Source organism: Cajanus cajan, chromosome 6 (genome assembly GCF_000230855.2).
Source record: "Cajanus cajan strain Asha chromosome 6, NIPB_CcT2T_4, whole genome shotgun sequence".
Taxonomy (NCBI): domain Eukaryota; kingdom Viridiplantae; phylum Streptophyta; class Magnoliopsida; order Fabales; family Fabaceae; genus Cajanus; species Cajanus cajan.
In genome coordinates, this window is record NC_138522.1 from 35,318,475 (window position 1) to 35,340,556 (window position 22,082).

The 22,082-nt window shown below is 32.8% G+C and overlaps 3 protein-coding genes across 3 annotated transcripts; 2 read left to right on the forward strand and 1 right to left on the reverse strand.

The window, feature by feature from the left end:
- Positions 1 to 4,818: 4,818 nt before the first annotated feature.
- On the forward strand, positions 4,819 to 9,389 carry LOC109807976 (U-box domain-containing protein 24). Its single transcript, XM_020370741.3, has 4 exons — positions 4,819 to 6,441; positions 6,558 to 6,861; positions 7,490 to 7,977; positions 8,293 to 9,389. Exons 1-4 carry the CDS (start codon positions 5,215 to 5,217, stop codon positions 9,286 to 9,288), a joined length of 3,015 nt encoding a protein of 1,004 aa, XP_020226330.1. The 5' UTR covers positions 4,819 to 5,214; the 3' UTR covers positions 9,289 to 9,389.
- Positions 9,390 to 11,158: 1,769 nt separating this feature from the next.
- On the forward strand, positions 11,159 to 14,390 carry LOC109808700 (pseudouridine synthase and archaeosine transglycosylase (PUA) domain-containing protein). The gene is made up of 8 exons (XM_020371811.3): positions 11,159 to 11,302; positions 11,677 to 11,758; positions 11,880 to 11,947; positions 12,043 to 12,140; positions 12,362 to 12,498; positions 12,602 to 12,669; positions 13,774 to 13,837; positions 14,132 to 14,390. The coding sequence occupies exons 1-8, from the start codon at positions 11,292 to 11,294 to the stop codon at positions 14,147 to 14,149; spliced, it is 546 nt and encodes a 181-aa protein (XP_020227400.1). The 5' UTR covers positions 11,159 to 11,291; the 3' UTR covers positions 14,150 to 14,390.
- Positions 14,391 to 18,157: 3,767 nt separating this feature from the next.
- Positions 18,158 to 21,892, reverse strand: LOC145958661 (uncharacterized). The gene is made up of 2 exons (XM_083076170.1): positions 21,483 to 21,892; positions 18,158 to 18,585 (listed from the first exon to the last, which is right to left on the reverse strand). Exons 1-2 carry the CDS (start codon positions 21,622 to 21,624, stop codon positions 18,158 to 18,160), a joined length of 570 nt encoding a protein of 189 aa, XP_082932296.1. The 5' UTR covers positions 21,625 to 21,892.
- Between the last annotated feature and the right edge of the window lie 190 nt (positions 21,893 to 22,082).

The following is a 22,082-nucleotide window of genomic DNA, read 5'->3' on the forward strand; positions in this document are numbered from 1 at the left end:
GGCTTTTATTGATTGTTATACATATTTTTTTTTCTTAGTAGTGATTGTATAGGATATTTTTAACCATGTATTTTGTAGGGATGGCAAAGTGGGCCATGGCCCGCGGGCCGGTCCGTTGGCCCGCCAAAAATTGGCGGGCCGGGCCAATCATTTCAACTCGCCAACCCGTCAAGCCCGCCCCACCAAGCCCGCCAACCCGCCGGGCCAAATAGCGGGCCGGCCCGCATATTTTTTTTTTAATTTAATTATTTTTATGTTTATTTTATTTTGATGTAGAAGATGAGGATGAAAATGATTAAGAAAAAAAGTAGAGATAACTTCTTTCAAGAGAGCTTCTAATATTCTTAAAATAAAAATTTTAAGTTAATTAATTGTATTTAAACTTGTTTTGTGGACTATCAAAAAATTTAGTTTATAAATAATTTGTAAGTTTATAATTTAGTTTTGATTTTGGTGTAAATGGATTAATTTCTATTTGATTTTGTTTTAAGTTTATAATTTGTTTTTGTTGAACATATATTAAGTACAATATGTATGCATTTTTAATTTCATATGATTATATTTATTTATTTGTAGCAATTTTTTTTTTATTTGACCATAAAATATTTTTTTTTCCATTTTTTTATTTTTTTTTATTTTTGTAAGCGGGCTGGCCCGCTAGCCCGCCAGCCCGCCCTTAGGCGGGACGGGCCAGTATCTCCAACCCGTTTTACATTGGCAGGCCGGGCCGACCCGCCTTGTTTTTGGCGGGCCGGGCCAAAACGGGCCGGGCTGGCCCGTTTTGCCATCCCTAGTATTTTGGATCAAGTAGTATAGGAATTTTTGTCTTTATATATTTTTTTAAAGTTGTAATTAATTAGTTGTTTAGGAAAGATGTAACTAAACCAGACCATGAACTTATTTTGGTTGGATGACCCAAACAAAATTCAAATCCATTAAGGTTGGATATCCACTTGCCTAAGCAAGTGGTTTGGACGTTCAAGCTTGGTGAGGAAGCCATTTAAGTTTGTTAAAATAAGTCACATGGCCTTGAAATTGACATCTCAACAAACTAGTTAAAAGTAATCATTAGGTTAGGTAGATGGAGTTAATTTAAGTTAACCTAGGTTATTTCTAAACTAGGATTAAATATCTTGCTCCATAAGCTTCTAGGAAGGTAACTAGAGTTGGTTAACTTAAGTACAAGATAACTAACCATGATCCCACTTAACCATGATTAGTCTAGCTTACACCATAAGCCAACCAAACTTTTATATTTAGGAATACATGTAATGGCCAAAATTTACTTTGGAGTTTATATGAATTAGATTGGGTTTTCTCTAATTCTCTCTCTCAAAGCTTGTTTTTTCTTTAAAACTTGTTTCATTTCTCTTATCCTTTCTTGAGTGTGGTGAGATTTGGAGTGACTTATCACTCCTAGAGTGTGGCATCAACCAAGAGGGCTTCTTCCTCTTCATATGTGTTGAATGATGTCTTCTAACACCATTGGAGACCATTGAAAAAGCTAGGAGGAGACCAAGGAAGAAAGATGCGTTCAAGAAGACTTGACGGAGAACTACATCAATCTAATCTCTCCAAAAAAAAATTTCCATTAAAATATAAAGTGAATGAGATCTAAAGGCACCACTTTCTATTCCTAACTATCCAACAATATTAAAATGATTATACAAAGTAATTTAGCGAATTCTACATGATTTCATGAAAAGGAAGGGTAAAGTAACAGAAGCTATGAGTGGGACGTGGGAAGATTATAATTAAGCATTTTAGTCGGTTTTAATTAAACTAATCACGAATCAAGAAATAGTTAATCTACTGTTCATAACAGGTGCTACAAACTTATTTTAGCTTGAAAAGAAGGTGCATAATCTAATATTTGATAGTGATCTCATTTGGTTTTCATTTTCATCTTTTATTTATAAACCACCCAAAGTTGAGCCGAATTGCTTGCATATCATTATGATATTATCATAAAATTGAACATGTTAGCATGGGTTGATTTATTTCGAGGAAAGCAACAATAATAGAAATTAATTCTCTCCATTTTAAATCAAAGATATATTTCTTCTATCGGTAAAAAAAATATTATAAAAATAACAACAAAATTTGAATCTAAAATTTATATATTACTTTGAGCTTTCATTCCTAAACTCACCTTAGTTATTCACTTAAAAAAATATGTTTACATATTGATTATACTACTTCCATATTTGAAGGTGTGGTTTAAGGTTGTAGTAAAAAATTAGAAAATGCAATTGTAGATATTACTCGTGCAATGCATGATAAAATTCAATTAAATAGATAAAATATGTTAACTTATATATTTTAAATTTAATATGAAAGATATTATAAAACAAAAGCTAACGAAACATATGATAAAAATAATTATAATGAGAAAATAGTATATTTAAGCGGATATAAACTATTAAGATAAAATGTGAAAGTATTAATAATCATAATATAATTAATAAATTTTCGAATAATTAAACTTAAGAATAAATATTCTATATACCATGTTTTAACATGATAATTTAGAATACGATCTAAATGACATCTAATTGTCATTAAATTTTTTAATATTAAAAAACTATAAAAACTTGATGACACTAAATTATAACACTAAATATATTATAACACACACATGACATCTAATTGTCATTAAATTTTTTAATATTAAAAAACTATAAAAACTTGATGACACTAAATTATAACGCACGCACGCACAAAAAAGAGAGAAGAGATCTTTCAAACAATAAACTTTTTAATATGAGAAAACTGAATTAACATAGATAATTTATATTAAAATTATAAATAAAAAAAGAGAGAAGAGATCTTTCAAACAATAAACTTTTTAATATGAGAAAACTGAATTAACATAGATAATTTATATTAAAATTATAAATAAAATTATCATATATTATTATTATCGTAATTAATCATTTACTATTATCATTGTTTTTATCATGATTTTCACTTCTAGTGTTATTATTCTCTCTGTCACCACCACTATTATATTACAATCACCTTCATTGTCACACCGTTGTAATTATCACTATTATTATTTTTGTTATTGTTGTTATCGATAGTGACAATAGTAATGACAACGATGGTGCTAGTAGTGTAGATGTAAGGACGACAATGATGATAACCATAATGATGATAGTACAACTACATGTTATAAATATCATTAGAGTTAATCATTCATATACTATCAGTGTAAAAAATTTTACACTAGCAACCAATTATCTTTTAAATTATTTTATTTTACTTTTATTTGATTAAATGAGCAAATGACATGACATATTAAAATATATGATTGGTTGCCAGTGTAAAAAAACTTTACACTACCGGTGTATAGGTGATTCACTCATATCATTATATTTCAATTTTTCTCATTATATCTAATATATTATACATTATGATTTTTATTAACATTTTTATTTCACTTAACAATTTTGTCTCCATTTTTTTTTGTTATCATGTTATTAGTTTGAAATATAATTTAATTTTGTTGATTCATTGAAGGGCTTGATTGACTACTTTTGGATGAATCTCTCCTTCTATTGACTAAAGTTTATTAAATTCACATGATTTTATTACTCACTTCTTATTTAATAAGTTTTACTTGTAATATTTTTGAGTTTTAAGTTTTTAAGCAACAATAAAAAAGTGTGTTAATTTTTTTATAAATTTAAAAAACTTATAATATACTAAAATTATTTACTAACATACCTAATAACAAAAATATTTACTAGCATTTCTCTAACATATAATACTAAGTTTTTATTTTTTATAATAATTACTTTAAAATATATTTAAATATGGTAAGAAAATATAAGTTAGGCATCTTAGAATATAGTTAAAATTGATTTTAGTTTTGAATTTTAAACACAATTGTTTTTTATTTTGTAAATATAGAAATGTGAGTAACACTAATTTTAACACTTTTTTTTACTAATATTTTCTCTATTATTAAATAGAAATAATAATTTTTAGTGAATTTTATTATTAAATTGAAAAATATTCATTAAATAAGATGTGAGACTCATAAAATTTATTATTTTTTTTATTAAATTTTAATTAATAATAAAAAAAATTTTAAAATGGAATTGCTAGCATTCCTCTTTGCACCGAGATAATTTTCATCTTTATTTACCTATTTCCTTTGATAAGACCAAAGAGAAAAAAAAATACATGAAACAAAATTATCAATTTTAGAATATAGGAATTGAAGTTAATTTTGAGTTGTTACACTAAAAACCTTTACCCTATATATTAATTTGTGATTAATTAAAAGGCAAAATTTTCTAGAGAGATGTTAACATTTTTTTTTAATCTTTTAAGAAAATACAACTCTTTCTATTGGATCAATTAAAGATAAAATGATACATTTAGATAGGATTTCATATTTAAATTAGAAATTGAACCAATCTTTAATTAAAAAACATAAATAATAAATTATTTGAACTTTTAGTAGAGAAATATTTTTGGCTACACTCAGCAAAATTTAGAATTTATATTAAATTTGAAAAAGTTCTAGAAAGTAAGTATTGTATTTGGAAAAAAAAAAAAAGAAGGTATTTTTACCGTTAGAATTGGCGCCACTTTCACGGCAGGCACTGTAGCTGTAACGTAATCTCCACACCACAACTCCCACTTCCACACTGTACAGTACACGCTCACTTCTCACCATCCACGACACCGTCAACAGGTCCTTAACATGACGTGGCAAAAGCTGATTGGTTGGTCGCATAGTTCAATTCGAAGAGTAAAAAAAGTATAACGAAATAAGTTCAATTAGTCAACCAAAACCGAGTCAACACCGAGTATCAAAAGCGCGCATAATTGTTTCAACTCTCCTCTTCTCACAGCATCTTTCTCCTATGGTTAATCAATACAATCTTATATATATTCGCACCATTTCTTTTCTCTCTTATTTTCTCACTTTTTACCTTCCAGCAAATTCTGCCAAAACTGCAAGACTCAGGTTAGTTCCTGTCATCTGAAGAAATCAGTTCTAGTCCATAGAGTATATTCTTGTATTGTGTTCATTGAGCTTTGGATCTGAACCATTTCATCCGATCAGAGTTAATGTAATAATGTTTATGTTGTGATACATGTGTAAGAAGAATTAATTACTAATTAGGTATTGTTTATCGATTTCACCGCTGTTCTGGTCAATGAATTTTGGTTTTTGCACAAACCTGAGGGATTGAAATGGAGAACGAATTATTAGTTCGTGCCTCTCTTACCCCAGCGTGCGAGTTACTTTCCCGGACCATCTCTACTATATTTGACACCGTCAAAGCAGCTAATGAGGTTGTCATTCACAAGGAGAATTTTAAGAGTTTTTCTGTTCACTTGGAGAATATCTCATTTATGTTGAAGTCTTTAACAAAGGAAGACATACACAACCCTGGGAGCTTTGAAAATGCTATGAATGGTTTCAACCGAGAGATTCAAGTTGCTAAGCAGCTTTCTGTTGAGTGCAACAATAGAAGTAAGATTTATCTTTTAATCAATTCCAGAAAGATCATCACATGCTTGAATTGTTGTACCAAGGATATAGGTCGTGCAGTAAGCCTCATCCCTTTGGTCTCTTTAGACACGGGTTTAAATCGAAAGATAAGTGAGTTATGTCAGAAAATGTTAGATGCTGAGTATCAAACAGGTGCAGCTGGTGAGAAGATTTTAGAAAAGATTGAGACGGCAATACAAGAGGGAAATGTTGAAAGGTCGTATGTGAATCAGTTGCTAACCTGCATTGCAGACGCCATTGGGATCCCCATGGAGCATGGTGCTTTGAAGAGAGAATTTGAAGAGCTGAAAAATGAAATGGAAGCAGCCAAGTCAAGGGTAGATATGGCAGAAGCTTTACATATGGAGAAGATTGTTACAATGCTTGGAAAGGCTGATTATATAACTTCAGCACAAGAGAAGGAAACTAAGTATTTTGAAAAGAGAAATTCTTTGGGAGAGAGACCATTGGCGGCTCTGCAGTCTTTTTACTGTCCAATCTCTCTTGATATTATGGTTGATCCTGTGGAGACTTCCTCTGGGAAGACATTTGAGAGAAGTGCAATAGAGAAATGGTTTGCTGAAGGGAACACTCACTGTCCCTTGACCAGGTTGCCTCTGGATACTAAAATCCTAAGGCCAAATAAAACTCTTAAACAGTCTATTCAAGAATGGAAGGACAGGAACACAATAATTACCATTTCTACCATCAAATCCGAACTTGAAACAAATGAAGATGAGGGAGTGATTCAGTCCCTAGATAAACTTCATGACATATGCTTAGAAAGAGACGAGCACCGAGAATGGTTAAAAATGGAGAATTACATCACTGATCTTATTGGACTTCTTAGTTCTAAAAATCGTGAAATAAGGAAGCGTGTTCTGCTCATCCTGTCTATGCTTGCAATGGATAATGCAGAGAACAAGGTACCTCATAAATCCTTCTCATTACTAACTATATACATTTTTAGATAGCTATATGTAAAACTGAAGATATCAACATTGATTTTGCATGAAAAGATGGTGATACTTCATTCTGGCAGGAAGATATTGCTAAAGTGGAGAACGCACTTGGATCTATTGTTCGTTCACTTTCACGTCAAGTTGAGGAACGCAAGTTAGCCTTGGAGTTGCTGTTGGAGTTGTCTAAAAGTAAAACGGTGTGCAGTCTCATAGGAAACATTCAAGGAAGCATACTTCTCCTGGTATCGATGTTAAATAGTGATGATGTTGAAGCATTCAAAAATGCACACGAGCTGCTGGAGAACCTCTCTTTCCTTGATCAAAATGTTATAGAGATGGCAAAGGCAAATTATCTTAAGCCTTTACTGCTGAAACTATCAACAGGTATTCCATAAATGAGAAACGCCCTCTAAAGTTGTGATTTATGTCTTGATCAGCATTCCTGCAGATTAGGTAGTTTTAGAACTTCAAAATAGTGCGTTTTTGCTTTTCTTTTTATGAGAGGGGGGAGGGACTTCATTTTTAGTAGTTGGCATTGATCTCCATTCAGCTCTTTGAAGTAGGATTTAATGCAACATATTCACATACTTATGAAAAATATGAATCCACCTCATCTCATTTATAAAATTATATATGCGTTAATTGCTTGTGCATACAGACAAAACACTTTGAATTCGACAATAGTTACAAAACAAAACAGAGAAGATTCCTATGTTGATTCTTGTTTTGGTTCCTTTCTTAATGTGTATAAATAATCACTTATCTGTTAAAAAAGAAATTAAACGCGTGTTGAGTGCAGAAATGTGCATCTGTGTACTGAAACAATGAAGTGAAGGTGGACATACAATGAATATCTAACCTTTTGATAAAACTTTGATACTGAAAATCGAAGTACAAAAATTTATTCCTAAAATGAACAAAATTTAAATTTTCAATGAAAGGGAACCTTTATGGAACATGAAATGCATCCAAATGTACTCATTGATTGTCAATACTTATTTCCTTGATGTAGGACCAGAGAATATGAAAATAGTCATGACTGAAACTTTGTCCAAAATTACATTGACCGACCAGAATAAATTGTCCTTGGTCAAAGATGGGGCACTGCAACCACTTCTTCAGCTGCTCTTAAATAATGATTTGGAAATCAAGAAAGTTGCTGTCAAAGCTTTACTACAGCTCTCAAGCTTGCCAGAGAATGGCCTGCAGATGCTCAAGGAAGATGTTGCTCAACCACTGTTGGAACTTCTTTACTGTAGTTTACAGTTACCTACTCTGCTTGAACAAGTTGTTGCAACAATAATGCATCTTGCCATATCAACAACTCACCAACAAGCTGAAGCAGAACAGGTTTCATTGTTAGATTCTGAGGAAGACATATTCAAATTCTTCTCTCTAATTTCTTTGACAGAAGTTGAGATACAAAACAAGATTCTCAAAGCTTTCCAGGCATTGTGTCAATCTTTCTATGGCTTCCGCATCAGAAAGAGATTGAGACAGGTATGAACTTTTTTTCAAGTTCCAAATTTTAAAGCTATTAATGTTACATGATTAGGGAAATAGAGAGGAAAAACAAAGTGGACAAAAATGAGAGCAGAATAAGTTAGGGAAATTTTTAGTCCTGCTCCAGTACATAAAATGTTTTTTTGTACTTCATTTCACATATTAACTATGCTCATAATTTGAATAATTGTTACTATCAAACTCTGAAACAGATTATTCCTAATAACCTTAACAACAACAACAATAATAGTTGTATTAGTAATTACTATCATCCGGTGTATACAAGTGATTTCATAACTATAATTACTGCAGATCTCAGCCGCTAAGGTATTGGTCCTCTTGTTGGAGCTTAATACCCAAACAGTGCAGGTCAGTGCCTTGAAGCTTTTCTATTGCTTGACAGAAGATGGTGACTATGGCAACATCTCATCACATATTACTGAAAGATTCATTAAAGTCTTGCTTACCATCATTGAGGCTTCTAATGATGCAGAAGAGGTGGCTACTGCTATAGGTATCATCTCTAAACTACCACAGGAGTCTGAAATGACTTGGTGGCTTCTAGATTCCGGGGCACTTAAAACCATTTCGACTTGTCTTACCGATCAATACAAGCATGCCTCACACAAAAACCAAGTTGTAGAGAATTCTGTTCAAGCTCTTTTTCGTTTTACTGTCTCAACAAATCTGGAGTGGCAGAAGAGAGTGGCTTCGGAAGGCCTAATCCCAGTGCTGGTGCAATTGCTGCATTCTGGAACACCCTTTACCAAACAAAATGCAGCCATTTCAATCAAACAGTTTTCAGAAAGTTCTTACTGCTTGAGCGAGCCAATAAAGAAGCCTGGAATTTTCAAATGCTGCTTTGTAGCTCAAGAAAATGGTTGCCCAGCACACTTAGGCACCTGTTCAGTTGAGTCTTCATTCTGCATTGTGCAGGCTAATGCCTTGGAGCCCCTAGTGCGCATGCTTGCAGAAAAAGATGTTGAAACGCGCGAAGCCTCCTTAGATGCACTACTAACTTTGGTTGATAGCGAAGCACCACAGAGTGGAAGTAAGGTGCTTGCAAATTCAAATGCTATTGCACCAATGATACAACTATTGAGTGTTCAGGCTCCCAGGTTGCAGGAAAAAATTCTAATAGCTTTAGAACGAATCTTTCAACTAGATGAAGTGAGAAATAAATACAAATCTTTGGCCACGATGCCCTTTGTAGACATAACTCAGGGGAAAGATAGCCGTTTGAGAAGTCTCGCTGCCAAAGGCCTTGCTCAATTGGGTGTACTTGATAAACAGTCTTCTTATTTTTAGTACTTGTATCACAATTTTTTCGTTACTTGTATTATAATTGAAGGCACAAGAATTGAAAACAGAAATTTTACACATGCAAAATTCCTGTTTTAAGGTTTATCTTTTCTCTTTCTCAACTCTATCCCAGATCCACACAGTTATGTTTTGTGGAGTCAGCGTTGTCCTGATATGTCCAAGGCATAGAAGAATCGAACTTGATGATAAGATTGCTCCCATTCTACTGGTATAATTCTAAACACTGATTCATGTTCAGCGCCCAATGCATTAGATTGAAGATAACATATACGAAACACTTTCTTGAAAATATTGCACACAGTGCAATAGAATAAATATTTTCATCTCACAATTGACAACATTTCCTAACTTTTGCAGCAACAGGTGCAAATGAAGACGACATTTCCTGACTTTTCCATTATTGTTCCCATTTCCGTCGTCAGTTGATGAAAGGTTGAATTTGGTAACTATGAACTGTAAATGGTTTCGAGGGAGTTACTCTAAGGAAGATAACAAGTCCTTGGAAAGCAATCCGTTAACTTACGCTTTCCATTGTGCATAGTGATACTGGATCCGTACCAAAAATACTGGTAAATAAAACCAACACGATTAAAAAAATGACATGTTACACACACATGAAAATTCTTTTTCATGATAAATCCAGATCAATGTTCACCAAAGATACAAAATAATATCATGTTTTATATCAGTTAAGAGAGAATCAAGTTACAATATGTTATATGAAGGGAAGGTCGAATCCAGTTTTGTTCTAGAGAAAATTCTTTAGGAAATTGTAAAAAACCAAGAAAGTGAGGGAAAGTTGCTCTGCTTTTGACAACCTTAGGTGCATCTTCATTCATCATAGTAAAGTGCCTAACGAGGAAGCATATTTTTACTTGAGGTGAGACCAAGAACTGCTAATCTGGCATCAAGTGAGCAATCCAACATTCCAACCTTACACGGTTACTTATTCATATCAAAGGCCAAATATTGTAATAATTTTTTGATTCTGTTTTTTTAATTCTGACCATCGTAATAATTTAAGTATTATCTAATAATTCAACAATACTTATTCTAAAAAATCTGTCATTCTCCTTGGCTAATAAAAAAGTAATAAATAATAAATATTTAAAATGGATAAAGAAAACAAAATATTAAAAAAAATCATCAAGAAGAAAAAAGTTATTTAATGAAAAATACAGTGAGTTCAAGAGTAATTAATAATAAATGCAAATTTTGAAATAAAAAATAAATTAATTACATAAAATAATCCACATATATCTGTTTTATTTTAGATGGAAAAACACATCTGAAGACAATTTTGAATATTTTTTTCTTTAATATCTATACTAATATATAAAAGGAATACTTGGATGTGTAACTACTTTTGGTCTCTACTTTTTAATAAACCATTATACTTCTCAAATATAATTTTTTTTTATATATCCTTTATAAATAATTACACACAATTTCTTAATATTCTATTTATGTATAACTATTAGAGCTACGAAGTACTCCTCTAATATAGTATAAATGAAATCTCTTTATTTGATTTTTATTCCTTTAGACATTTATGTCCTTTATATATATATATTTACAATTATATCTCTTAAAGATAAAATAGAATATATATATATATATATATATATAATTATTTACTCTATCAATAATAATTACCTTCTAATTTTAATTTTTGCTAATTATACATAATCTTACTTTATTAACATTATATGATCTTTATTTTTTTTATTTTATTAACTAAGTGCTTCGATCAGTAAATAAAGATAAAAATTAACAAAAGAAAAAGGTACCTATAGTATGTAGAAATTCCAGGTGTCGGCCCATAAATGCTTATTACGGACCAAAAAGCCCATAATGATTGGGCCCACGAATGGTCCAAATACAGAAACACCAACGAGAGATGCGCGGTTGCGTTTGCATCTCCTCTCTCTCTCTACAATTTCCCTGTCACAGACACAGATTCACTCCGAAGCTGAACGCTGCAGAAAATGTTCAAAAAGTATGCTCACTCTCTCTACAGACATATCTGCAAAATTACACTTCGTGGATTCTGATTTCATTCAACACTTGCTTCTATTTCTTTTTAGTTTTTCCCCGTTGTTGTTTTTCGAGGTTTTGTTCGCAATTGCTTCGTTGATGGGGTTGGCGTAACCGAAACCCTAAAACATTTATTCATTTTTGTAACGGAACCTCCAATGCCTTCGTTTCCTTGCTCCTTCTTTCTCCCAATCACTCGATAACTCTATGAACTCGTGTTTCAGCTCTCTATTTCGTCTATATATGCATATGAATATGATCTTATTGCTTTCCTCTGCAAATTTTATTATAATGTTGATTTTTCAATGTTTACATGAAAGTTTTTTTTTTCTTCAGATTTTCAGGTGAAGATGTGTCTGCACAGAACCAAGTGAAGGCATCTGTTCAACGTAAAATACGGCAAAGTATTGCAGAAGAGGTGATGGCACTTTTGGGGTTGGCACTTTTTTTGTGAATTTTAACCCTAAATAATAACGTTCCTTGTTGTTGCTTATTGGTTTTTGTTGCCTGTGACACTAACCTCACTCACTCCACTGCAGTATCCAGGCCTTGAACCTGTGTTGGATGATATACTTCCCAAGAAGTCCCCTCTTATAGTTGCTAAATGGTTTGACTGTGATTCCTTTTGCCGTGCATTTTGCTGTGTCATATCTTTTATGGTTGCTAACTGGTTGTTTTTTTTTCTTCTTCTTTGTCTTGTAGTCAGAACCATCTCAGTCTGGTTCTCGTGAACAATGTGCCTCTGTTTTTCAGTGTCCGTGATGGACCATACATGCCGACGCTGCGACTGCTCCATCAATGTAAAGTTTACAGTTCTTGCATTTTTTTAACTTGTCTAGTGAATTATAAATATTTTGCTGGTTTTAAGGTGTGTTTTGACTGCATACCTCTTATAGTCCAATGATCTTTAATAAGCTATTGTAGGATGCAGCTGACTTTGGGTTCAGCTTATATAATGAAAAGGATATTGAAATGCATTATGTGGAAAAGTTATAGTTGCTTGAATAAAATTGTTTTGCAGATCCAAATATAATGAAGAAGTTGCAAGTTGACCGTGGTGCAATAAGATTTGTCTTGGCTGGTGCAAACATAATGTGCCCTGGTCTTACATCTCCTGGGGGTGCTTTGGATGAGGATGTAGGGGCAGAATGTCCTGTGGTACTGCCATTGTGTTGTGTATATTAATTGTAATGCATAAAGTAAGCATTTTCTAGTGAATTTATATCAACTTTCATCTCACCGTGTATTTATCTGATTTCAGGCCATCATGGCCGAAGGAAAACAGCATGCTCTCGCTATTGGCTTTACAAAAATGTCCGCAAAAGACATGTAAGAAACTTGTCTTATCTCATCTTTTGATATCACAGGAATTTTATTATTTATTTTCTTTGCTCTTCCTAACATTCATGAACATGATAGTAGGGGTTAAACTGATCATCCACCAATCTACTCCAACTTTTTACTCTTGGTTTGGTTTGGGTCGCATGAGTACATGAGTCAACTGGAACCAGCTTATACCATAAATTTGATATAAATAATTTATTTTTCCATTTCTCGTTATCCTCTTACATCTACAACATCTCATGCAATCAAGGGTGGACCTACTTATGTAGGTAGGGGGTGCAACCACATCCCCAAACAATTTTCTCCTAAGTTTCTATGTATACATTTCAAAGCACGCCCCCTCAGATAGTGTTTACATGAGTATGTATTTAGCACCCTCATCTAATTCTTTTTCAGTCTCACCAGTGTGCAATAATGCAAATAGCATTAGCATGTCAATCAGTGAAGTACATGGTGAATGCTTTACTATTACCTTCAATTGACGACTCCGGTATTTGTTTGCATGTTACACAAGTCTTCCATTAATGATTTTTGGACAGAATATTAAGACATGAATCTCGTAGTCTGTAACTATGATAGAACTGGTATCATACCAGTGAGAAGGAACAGTTTTTTTTTTTATTGAATGAAATGAAGTAGAAGCCCCTAGGAAGCAATGCATGATTTCAGATATTTCGAGAGGTCTAAGTGTACTTATACTGCTTTCTCAATAACAGAAGTCCCCCCTAAAGCCTTTACAGTTATTCCATTTTATAGGCAGCTACTGGTCTACGGCTTATAACCAAAATGCACCCTTAATGGGCCTAATTAGTTGCAAGCCCATCCCCTTTGTTTTAACATTAACCCGCTTGATCATAGGCCTGCTATCATCAAACTAGCACCAGCTCTACTGGAAATTCAACATTGTACCTTAAAGCTGGAACATCACTGGACTTCCAATAATATCAATGTTGCTTGCATGATGCCTTAGCATTTGTTTTCTATTAAGAATAAAAACTTGAGGCTGATCTGGAAGTAAAGAGAAGTTATGAGTTATGACTTGATTGGTTCAATCTCACTGAAAAAGTTTAAATATTTCCGTGGTTTCAGAAAAGCAATCAATAAGGGAATTGGGGTTGACAACTTGCATTATCTCAATGATGGTCTTTGGAAGGTATGATTGATATATGCTTTCCTTCTTCTTCTTATTAATATTAATAAAAAAAAATATAGTGCTCATTTGTGTTCTTTGATGTAATTACCTGCAATAAATTAAATACCATGACTTTTATTTATCTTTCTTTTGTTGAAATGAACAGTAACACATTTTGGCCTTGAACATTGAAACCAAATCCAATTTCTAAAGCATTTTTTTTTCCTCCAGAAATCTGCACTCTCCACCCACTGCTTCATAGTATATTCTTTGCTGATTTTTAATATATCATTATCTCTTTTCTATACATTGTAGATGGAGCGACTTGATTGAAGATGTAACAAGAGCTTCAATGCCTACAAATGATTGACGAGTTCCTGTTTTCTGGACCTTGATCCAGATCGTAGGGATCTTATGCGAACTTGTTTATTTGTTTTGTTATACCGTGTAAACAGTAAAGAAATGAATTTTGTTGCAGAGAGTGCTCTCTTTTAGTAACTATGTAGATTTCATGTAATATGGAATACACTCTACCTGTTGAAAATACGAATTTTTGCTTATTTTCGGACACCAATTGAATATTGGAAGTTGGAACCATGCACGGAAGTCTATTCAAACCAGATAATGCCATTTGATCTTTGTTGCATACCACAAAATTATCTTAAAGACCTCCCAACCTTAAACGATCGCGATTCGCAACTGATCTAAAGTGTCTGATTGATTGATGGGAAAATTGCCTTTTGAAAAAAATTAGACTTTATTGCATTTATGTGGAGTCATTTTTTGCTTTCTCATTTTCCTCTTATTCAATTTCACTCTAATCATGCGTTTTCCTATGTGGCTCGGTCTAGAAGCAATATCATCTTCCATGGTTGTTCAAGAGTGAAAAATACAGTATTCTTATTATCCTACACTTTTGATGCTCCTATAATAAGGTTTAAATATGCTTTTTGGTTCCCCCAAGTTTTTTTAATTTTTTGGTCCCTCTTTCTAAGAGCTTCATATCAGTGCTTCAAAAACATGTCATTCACAAATGAACCTTGGGTTATATTGTCGTTTGATCGTGCTGTAATACTTGCGTTACGCGGATATCAAAATGGAGTGAAAATTACATGTCATCAAAGGTGGCCAATGCACAGATACACGTGGAAGTTTTGTTAGAGCATCTACAATAAGCAACTCCCAACCACTTTAAATAGGTCCCACTGTGTCACGTCACTCATAAGCAACTCACATTATATTTTTACAACTTTTGCTCCAATGAAAATTGCTTATAAGCAACTCAACTTTTTTACAACTCATTAAACTTTTTGACACCTCAATTTTTTTACAACTCATATTTCAATAATAAAAAAATTACATAATAAAAAATATATCAAAATTATATATTGCTATTTTTCACATATTAAAAGTTAACTTTCATTTTTTCATCAGGTCTGTTATGCTTAAATTACTCAGAATATTGTTTCCCCAAATTCTTACTAGTTACTAGCAACAGAAGGGGAACAAAATTGCAAACATAAAATAAAATCACAGGCTTCTGGCGCACGGGGCGGAGGGGTCGCGCATGGGGGCGGAGGGGTTTGGCCGGTGGCTTCTGGCACGCGGGGCTAAGGGGTTCTGCCAGAGGGTTCTGGTGCAGGGTGGAGGCAGTTCACATGCTGGGCGGAGGTTGTTCTCGAGCGGGCCGTCGGAACTGGTTGAGCCGCGCGCGCGGGGCGTACAGGACTTGCCGGAGACACGCGATCGGCGACGCGCGAACGGCCACTAGCGACACGGGCCGGCCTTGCCAAACCTCCCCGGACGAACGAACAGGAGGTGAACCATGGTTTTTTCTATTTTTTTTTTTCATAAACGTGGTCCATATTCCACGTAGATCAATTTCAACCAATGAAATTCTTCTTCTCAGTGCTAAGGACTGTTGCTTGTACAAGCAACTGAGAAAAAAATTTAAGAAACTCAGTTGCCATGTAGGACAACTCCAATGGAAGATTCTAACAAGCATCGTTTCTTATCAATAAGCAACACTCTAAGCACCTGCCGCTGGAGGTGCTCTTAGTGACGGTTTATCTCGTTTCTCATATACTAAGTAATAACCCTTCGTATTAGGGTTGTCTTTACAAGGCACTGCGACCCGAATGCCATTGTACACCCGAGAATCTTGCACAAAGATACGAAGATGTGCCATCCATGGTTTTATTTAATCGTTTGTTTGGTCAAGGGTAGTAAATAACTGCAATTTAGAGGACCAAAACTATTGTCATTTTTTTAGGCTATTCCTTCGGTGCCCTTTTATTTGAAGGGGTTGTGGTGCCCCTTATATGAGGGCGAATCATAAATTGACATTTGGCATTAATGACGTGACTCACCATTGACCGGGAAATGGGTGATTTGAAACTTTAACATTTCGTAAAGGGACAAGTGGGTAATTTCCCCGAAGGCTATCAACGTAAAATTGCCCTTCTCTGTTGAGGGCTTCGTATTGTCGTTGTCGTTTTTGAGCCACGTTATTGAACTATAAAATTGACGTTTTTTGGTGAGGTGGTTGCGACTGTGATTTTTGAATACGCACGAAGACTCGTTGTTGTTCTCCGGCGAAGGAACTTGGTTTGTGAGGCATAAAGCGTCATCATCTCCGATGAAAAAATTGTTCGACGAGGCATTTGACTGGAGTGGTTACTTGTTGGTGTCGGTCATACATGTAAGTGTTATGTTCCAGATACCTTTTCCGTAGTTGTGTTCCCAAAAATAATATTTTTTATATGGTTCGGTTTGTTTTATGGGTAATTTGAAATTCTGATTTAGGGTTTAGTTACTTTGATTGTATTGTTTAGTAATATTTGTGTTCAATTTTTCACATACTATACAGATGGCAAATTTGAATGATGAAGCACGTGTTAATTTAAGTAATTTTGATATCAATATTGAGTTTAGGGTTTAATGGAATGAATAGATGAGAAGTGTGTGTAATTTGTTAACTCCGTTTGAAACCCTAAAGTTAGACTTCTCAGAGGAGTTAATTGGCAGTGTGTTCTTTGAAAGGCATTTTTGAAGCCTAAAATTGCCTTTCTCCACTGAGTTGTTCGTAGTGTTGTTTTTGAGCCTAGTTTTTGAACCGTAAAATTGGCATTTTCCGGCGAGGTAGTTGCGACTGTGATTTCTGAATCCGTTTTGTGAAGCTTAAAAATGGCCTTCTGGTACGATGTGGTATGTGTCAGAAAAGTCGGTGAAGTTGTCCGACAAAGGAAGTTGGTTTGTGTTCCCTAAAGCGTGATGTTGGACGACAACGAAACTCATTTTTTGAAAAAAAGCAGTAATTATTCCGACTAATCCGTGGTGTTTTGTGACGAAGCAAGTGACGACAGTGCTGGGTTATGTGTGTACTCTCCATTTTGGTAAGTTGTTGTTTTGCGGTTTTTGATTGTTTTAGCATCGAATTTGAGTTTTGTTAGGTTTTTTTGTGGTTGACGATTGTACTACATCATATAATACGCGTTGGATGCATAATTAGTTAGTGTTTATATTTTTCTGTAAGCTGATGTTCTTAAGTAATTTGTTAGAAGGATTGAAGTTGAATAATGATTTTTAATATTTGACAGGGAAATATTAAGATTAAGTATGAATGAAATAAAAATTTATTTTGAAGCATATTAGAAGATATCGATGTGGTGTATTTCTAGTAGAAATTTTTGGTAGGTTTACATTATTGTGTTACAGAATTAAGTATTGTATTAATGTTATATTTCATTGAAAAATATAATTGTTGAGTAGTGTGTTATATGGTTTGAGTTTTTTTTCTAAAATTTGAGGAATGAGAGATAGTTTACGTTGAATTGAAATAAATGGAATGCATTTACCCGAAGTGTTTAAAAAGAAATAGAATGATAAATTGTTAGTGCAGGAGGTATGGTATGAATTGGATTGACATATTTGAAGTTGGACCCAATGTGAGTCATAAGATATGGTTGAAAATTGTTTGAAAAAAATAGTGAAAACATTTTTACTAGAGAAGAATGTTTAATTTAGTGTGTTTTCATTGTATATTTTTTTTGAAAAAGGAAGTGGACGTGGTCTAGCATATTACTATGAAGAGGGGGATCCTAACTAGGTTAGCACCCTGCTCCCCATCAATCATATGCTTCACATCCGTAATGCTGAAATTATAAGAGAATGAAAAGGTACAACGTGGGGGGACCGAACCATAACCCACAATAAAGTGTGATACAAAGAAAAAGGAAAAAAAAACAAAACCAAAAGTAAATTGTTCATAAGCCAAGGCCAATGAACTACATCAAAACATAATATCCAATCAAAATCAAAACAGCCAAACTAGTGCATACATCAAGATAGTTTGGAAAGTTTGGCTCTCCTAGCTCTAGTTCTAGGCCTATTTGGAGAGGCTTGTTGTAGCCTAGGAATCTGGACTTTTTTGGGAGTGTGGGATCCATATCTAAGTGCTACATCCAGTACACGCATATCTTGCTGGACCACCGGATCAAATTCTGCATAATCGTCCATGACTGTTTCATAACTTGGCTCCGGCCTTAGATTACTACGAAGGTGAGGGAAGAGTTCCTTCGGTTCCTCTTCAGATTCAGAAACTGCTTCAACAATTGCAGCAAAATTCCATTTAGAATGACCTTTGCTAGTGGCTGCCATATTTATTTTAGATGTAACATTCACTGACCCTGCACCAGCTCCCTGATTAGCTCCAGATCTTTGACCCGAATCCATGTCATGCTGATTTTGATCATTGGATGCAACAGCCCCTACATCACAATGATGTGGTATATTGTTTATATGAACGTTGTTAGATTTGTTAGTGGCATATTTTTTATTATATGAGGCATAATGATGTGGAATAATGTGGATAACGGTAAACTTATTTGTTTTGTTTGCAATGGTTGAAGGATGGAAAAATGTTGATACATGGCATAGTATAATGTATAAGATAATTTTAATGATAAAAAGAACTTTTAACTTAACCAAATCAATTATTATGAAATGATATCCTTTAGATAAAATACCATATATGAAATTGTACTACTTGTATCATACTCATCCTCATGTTGTATGAAAGACTTATAAATTTCCTACAACTGTCAAAAATAGATGAAGTCGTAATTACATTTAAGTTTATTACGTTTATATGAAATTAACATTTTTCAAAACACATATAGTTGTAACATATATAACATGATAGCAATTCACCACAACTAATACAATAAATGAAAATAATTAAATACATGAGTAAAAATAATATACAACCAAATACAAAATATGTTTATATATAACGCTATATTATTCCAATATAAAATATTGAAGTACTTTATGAAGTTTAGGCTTGTGAATCATTGGTAGACATTAAAATTTGATATTAATGATATTATAACTTTATAATATTATATCAAATTGCATATTAAAAGTTAATAATATATACTTTCATGAAGTAAAAAGTGTTATATAATTTTTAATCTTTATCAATTGTCATTTGAATGTTATAAATTTCATAACTTATTACATTAACAATATATACTTTTATTAATTAATAAATTAAATAAGTTATTGTTCAATTTTTGTTGATTTAATAAAAGTATAATATTAATAATTTATGGTTTAAGGTTATAATTGTGTATGAATTAAAATATTTTATTAATATTTTAGAGTATTTGCAATATGTTTTTTCAGCAAAGAAGTCCTAATAACTACCCCGACTAACATGGTCGGGGATATGAAGACTCTAAAATCATTATTACTAAAAGGATTAGTGGATCAAGAGGTACCTTACATTAAATTTATGTGTTTAATTCTTAATTATGTTAAGTAATATTTGTTGATTTAATAATATATACACAATTTTGTTTACAAATATTAATTCCATTAGGTGATTAATCTTCTTGCTTCCATGTTGACCCATCAAGAACGATCCAATTCCAAGAGAAATGGGTTTTGGTATTTTCCTACAACTGTCGCAGTAAACTTTTATCAAAACGTGAACTTTATATACAAACTCCTAGTACTTAATGTTTTAATATATCATATCGATGTTATAATTTATGAATAATTATTTTATAGCAATATGTGTTGGCTTGGAGTACTCCACCTAAAACTATTATCAACTACTACCATGGAGATTACATGGGAAAGATTGATGACTTAAGAAAGGTTTTATAATCTAAATTTTCATAAAAGGTTAATTATATATTGTTAAAGGTATTTTATGTATTCAATAACACAGTTACTATCATATTAATAGATTATTTTTTCCAATTAATGATTTAAACTTGCATTGGTTTCTGCTTGTGGTCGATCTCCGAGACAAAACACTTGTTCTATTGAATTCACTACCTCACCCAGCCAGAAATCCCATGAGAAAAATGTGTATTAAGAAATTGGTATGTCATGTAATCTATTATGCCACGAAAAGTAGTTAACATAAACAAAACAATATTCATACTTATGAGGTTAATATTTTAGGCATTATTTTTCAAAAAAATGTTTTTGCATCAGTCGTTTTACTAGTTCGAGACATCAACCAAACCTAGAATTTCTTAATTTTCCTTCAAGGTCCCACATCATATTGACAAACACATTCCTAATTCGTAAGCAACTGTCCTATATCGTATATTCTACATATGCCTTATACTAAATACAATTTAGTTCTTTATTAACTTATAATTTCACTTTCTTTGTTAAACAACCAGAAATAACTGTGGCATATGGGTTTCTAACTGGATGATGAGCAGTGGATGGATAGACAATTACAAAATCTATGTAATCATTTCTTTATCCTTAAAATAAATTTTTAATTTATTATATGCATCTTTAACATGACCATTTATGTATTATTATTTCAATACGACGTCTACACCCATTATAATTTTAGGTTGACAATACAATGAGGATGAAGGTAGCCCTAGATTTGGTTCTCACTTCATATAACACCAAAAAAGATGAGGTCATTAACTATGCTAGAAAAAACTAGAACCATCTACAACAAAAGAAAACACAACTTGTTGGTTAACTTGGGAAAATACGCAACAACACACCATGATTAATTGTATCTCTCTAGATGGAACTCGGTCTGGGCCTGAGTTAACTTTTTTTTTTTTAATTTCTAAACGGTGGAATACTATTTTTTGTAATTTAGTCCATATTTTTTTTAATACTTTCAAAATGTTTCCCATGGGAAGACTTCATTAATATTTTGTTATGTTTTTAACATATATATTGTCGACTTCATGTGACCAACTTCAATAATTTCATCTTATTATATTGTCGATAGTACAAATCTATAATTCTATAATTTTATAATATCTACAAATCAGAATAAATTATGCAACACCATAGGTTATTTTTTTTACTTTTTACCATTATTATATTATATTTATATATTAATAATAATTATTATTAATGTATTACCAATAAAACTTGACTCTGCATATTTATTTATGTTATTATTAGATTAAAATATATTCCCTATACATGGGCAAAACATACCACATGGTAGTAAATAAATTATACATTGTTATCTTATTTTAATTATTGAAAACTGAATCGCAATTTAATGCAGTCATTGGAAATAATCAATCGTTGTAAGGAAGGCTTTTTCACTTTAATAAAATAAAAAAAATACATGAAATAAAATAAAAAGAATAGAAATTACCATAATACGTAATTATTGCCAGCATGGAGCCACATGGCACGTGGTGAAGAAGGCGCAGGGGCTTGGTGCGTGTTCTGCAGCCCACACTTGGCGCATCCACCTCAGGCGCCATCCTTGTAGCATGTTGCTTCAACTGCGGCATCTACTCCTTGCAGCGTGTTGTCCCTTCAATTGTAGCATGTACCCAATGTAGGGGACTTGGTGAACAGAGGTTGTACTTGGTGAACAGAGGGCATTTATATACTGCTTCCCTCCACCCCCTTATATAGTCACCATTTTCGCCATCTCCAATTTTCCTCTGCCGTGAATCTATTTCTCCTTGATATGAGTTTTTGATTTTGTGCTCTCCTTCGTGATTTTCGGATCTATCATCTCCGTTGAGGGTTTCCCACTTCGACTCCAACCCCGACTAGTTAACGGTAAATAAATGTATTTTACTTTTAAAAAAATGTGAATTTATTTTTTTTTTTAATTTTTTTAATTTTATTTAATTCAAAAGTTTGAAGTTTTAAATTTTGATGGTTTAAATGTTTTATTTTTCAGTGAAGAAAAAATTGTACAAGGTGTTGTTAATTTTTTTGCAAGTAAGTATTATATTTT

What these genes read in the sequence shown, in the direction of transcription:
- LOC109807976 (XM_020370741.3), top strand. Translation starts at nt 5,215, where the DNA reads ATGGAGAACGAATTATTAGTTCGTGCCTCTCTTACCCCAGCGTGCGAG. An exon ending in ACTGCTGAAACTATCAACAG is followed by an intron (nt 6,862 to 7,489) that starts GTATTCCATAAA and finishes TCCTTGATGTAG; the next exon opens with GACCAGAGAATATGAAAATA. An exon ending in TCAGAAAGAGATTGAGACAG is followed by an intron (nt 7,978 to 8,292) that starts GTATGAACTTTT and finishes TAATTACTGCAG; the next exon opens with ATCTCAGCCGCTAAGGTATT.
- LOC109808700 (XM_020371811.3), top strand. An exon ending in CCTCTTATAGTTGCTAAATG is followed by an intron (nt 11,948 to 12,042) that starts GTTTGACTGTGA and finishes TTTGTCTTGTAG; the next exon opens with TCAGAACCATCTCAGTCTGG. An exon ending in GCTGCGACTGCTCCATCAAT is followed by an intron (nt 12,141 to 12,361) that starts GTAAAGTTTACA and finishes ATTGTTTTGCAG; the next exon opens with ATCCAAATATAATGAAGAAG.
- LOC145958661 (XM_083076170.1), bottom strand. Translation starts at nt 21,624, where the DNA reads ATGCCGCAGTTGAAGCAACATGCTACAAGGATGGCGCCTGAGGTGGAT. An exon ending in GGCAATAATTACGTATTATG is followed by an intron (nt 18,586 to 21,482) that starts GTAATTTCTATT and finishes ATTGTGATGTAG; the next exon opens with GGGCTGTTGCATCCAATGAT.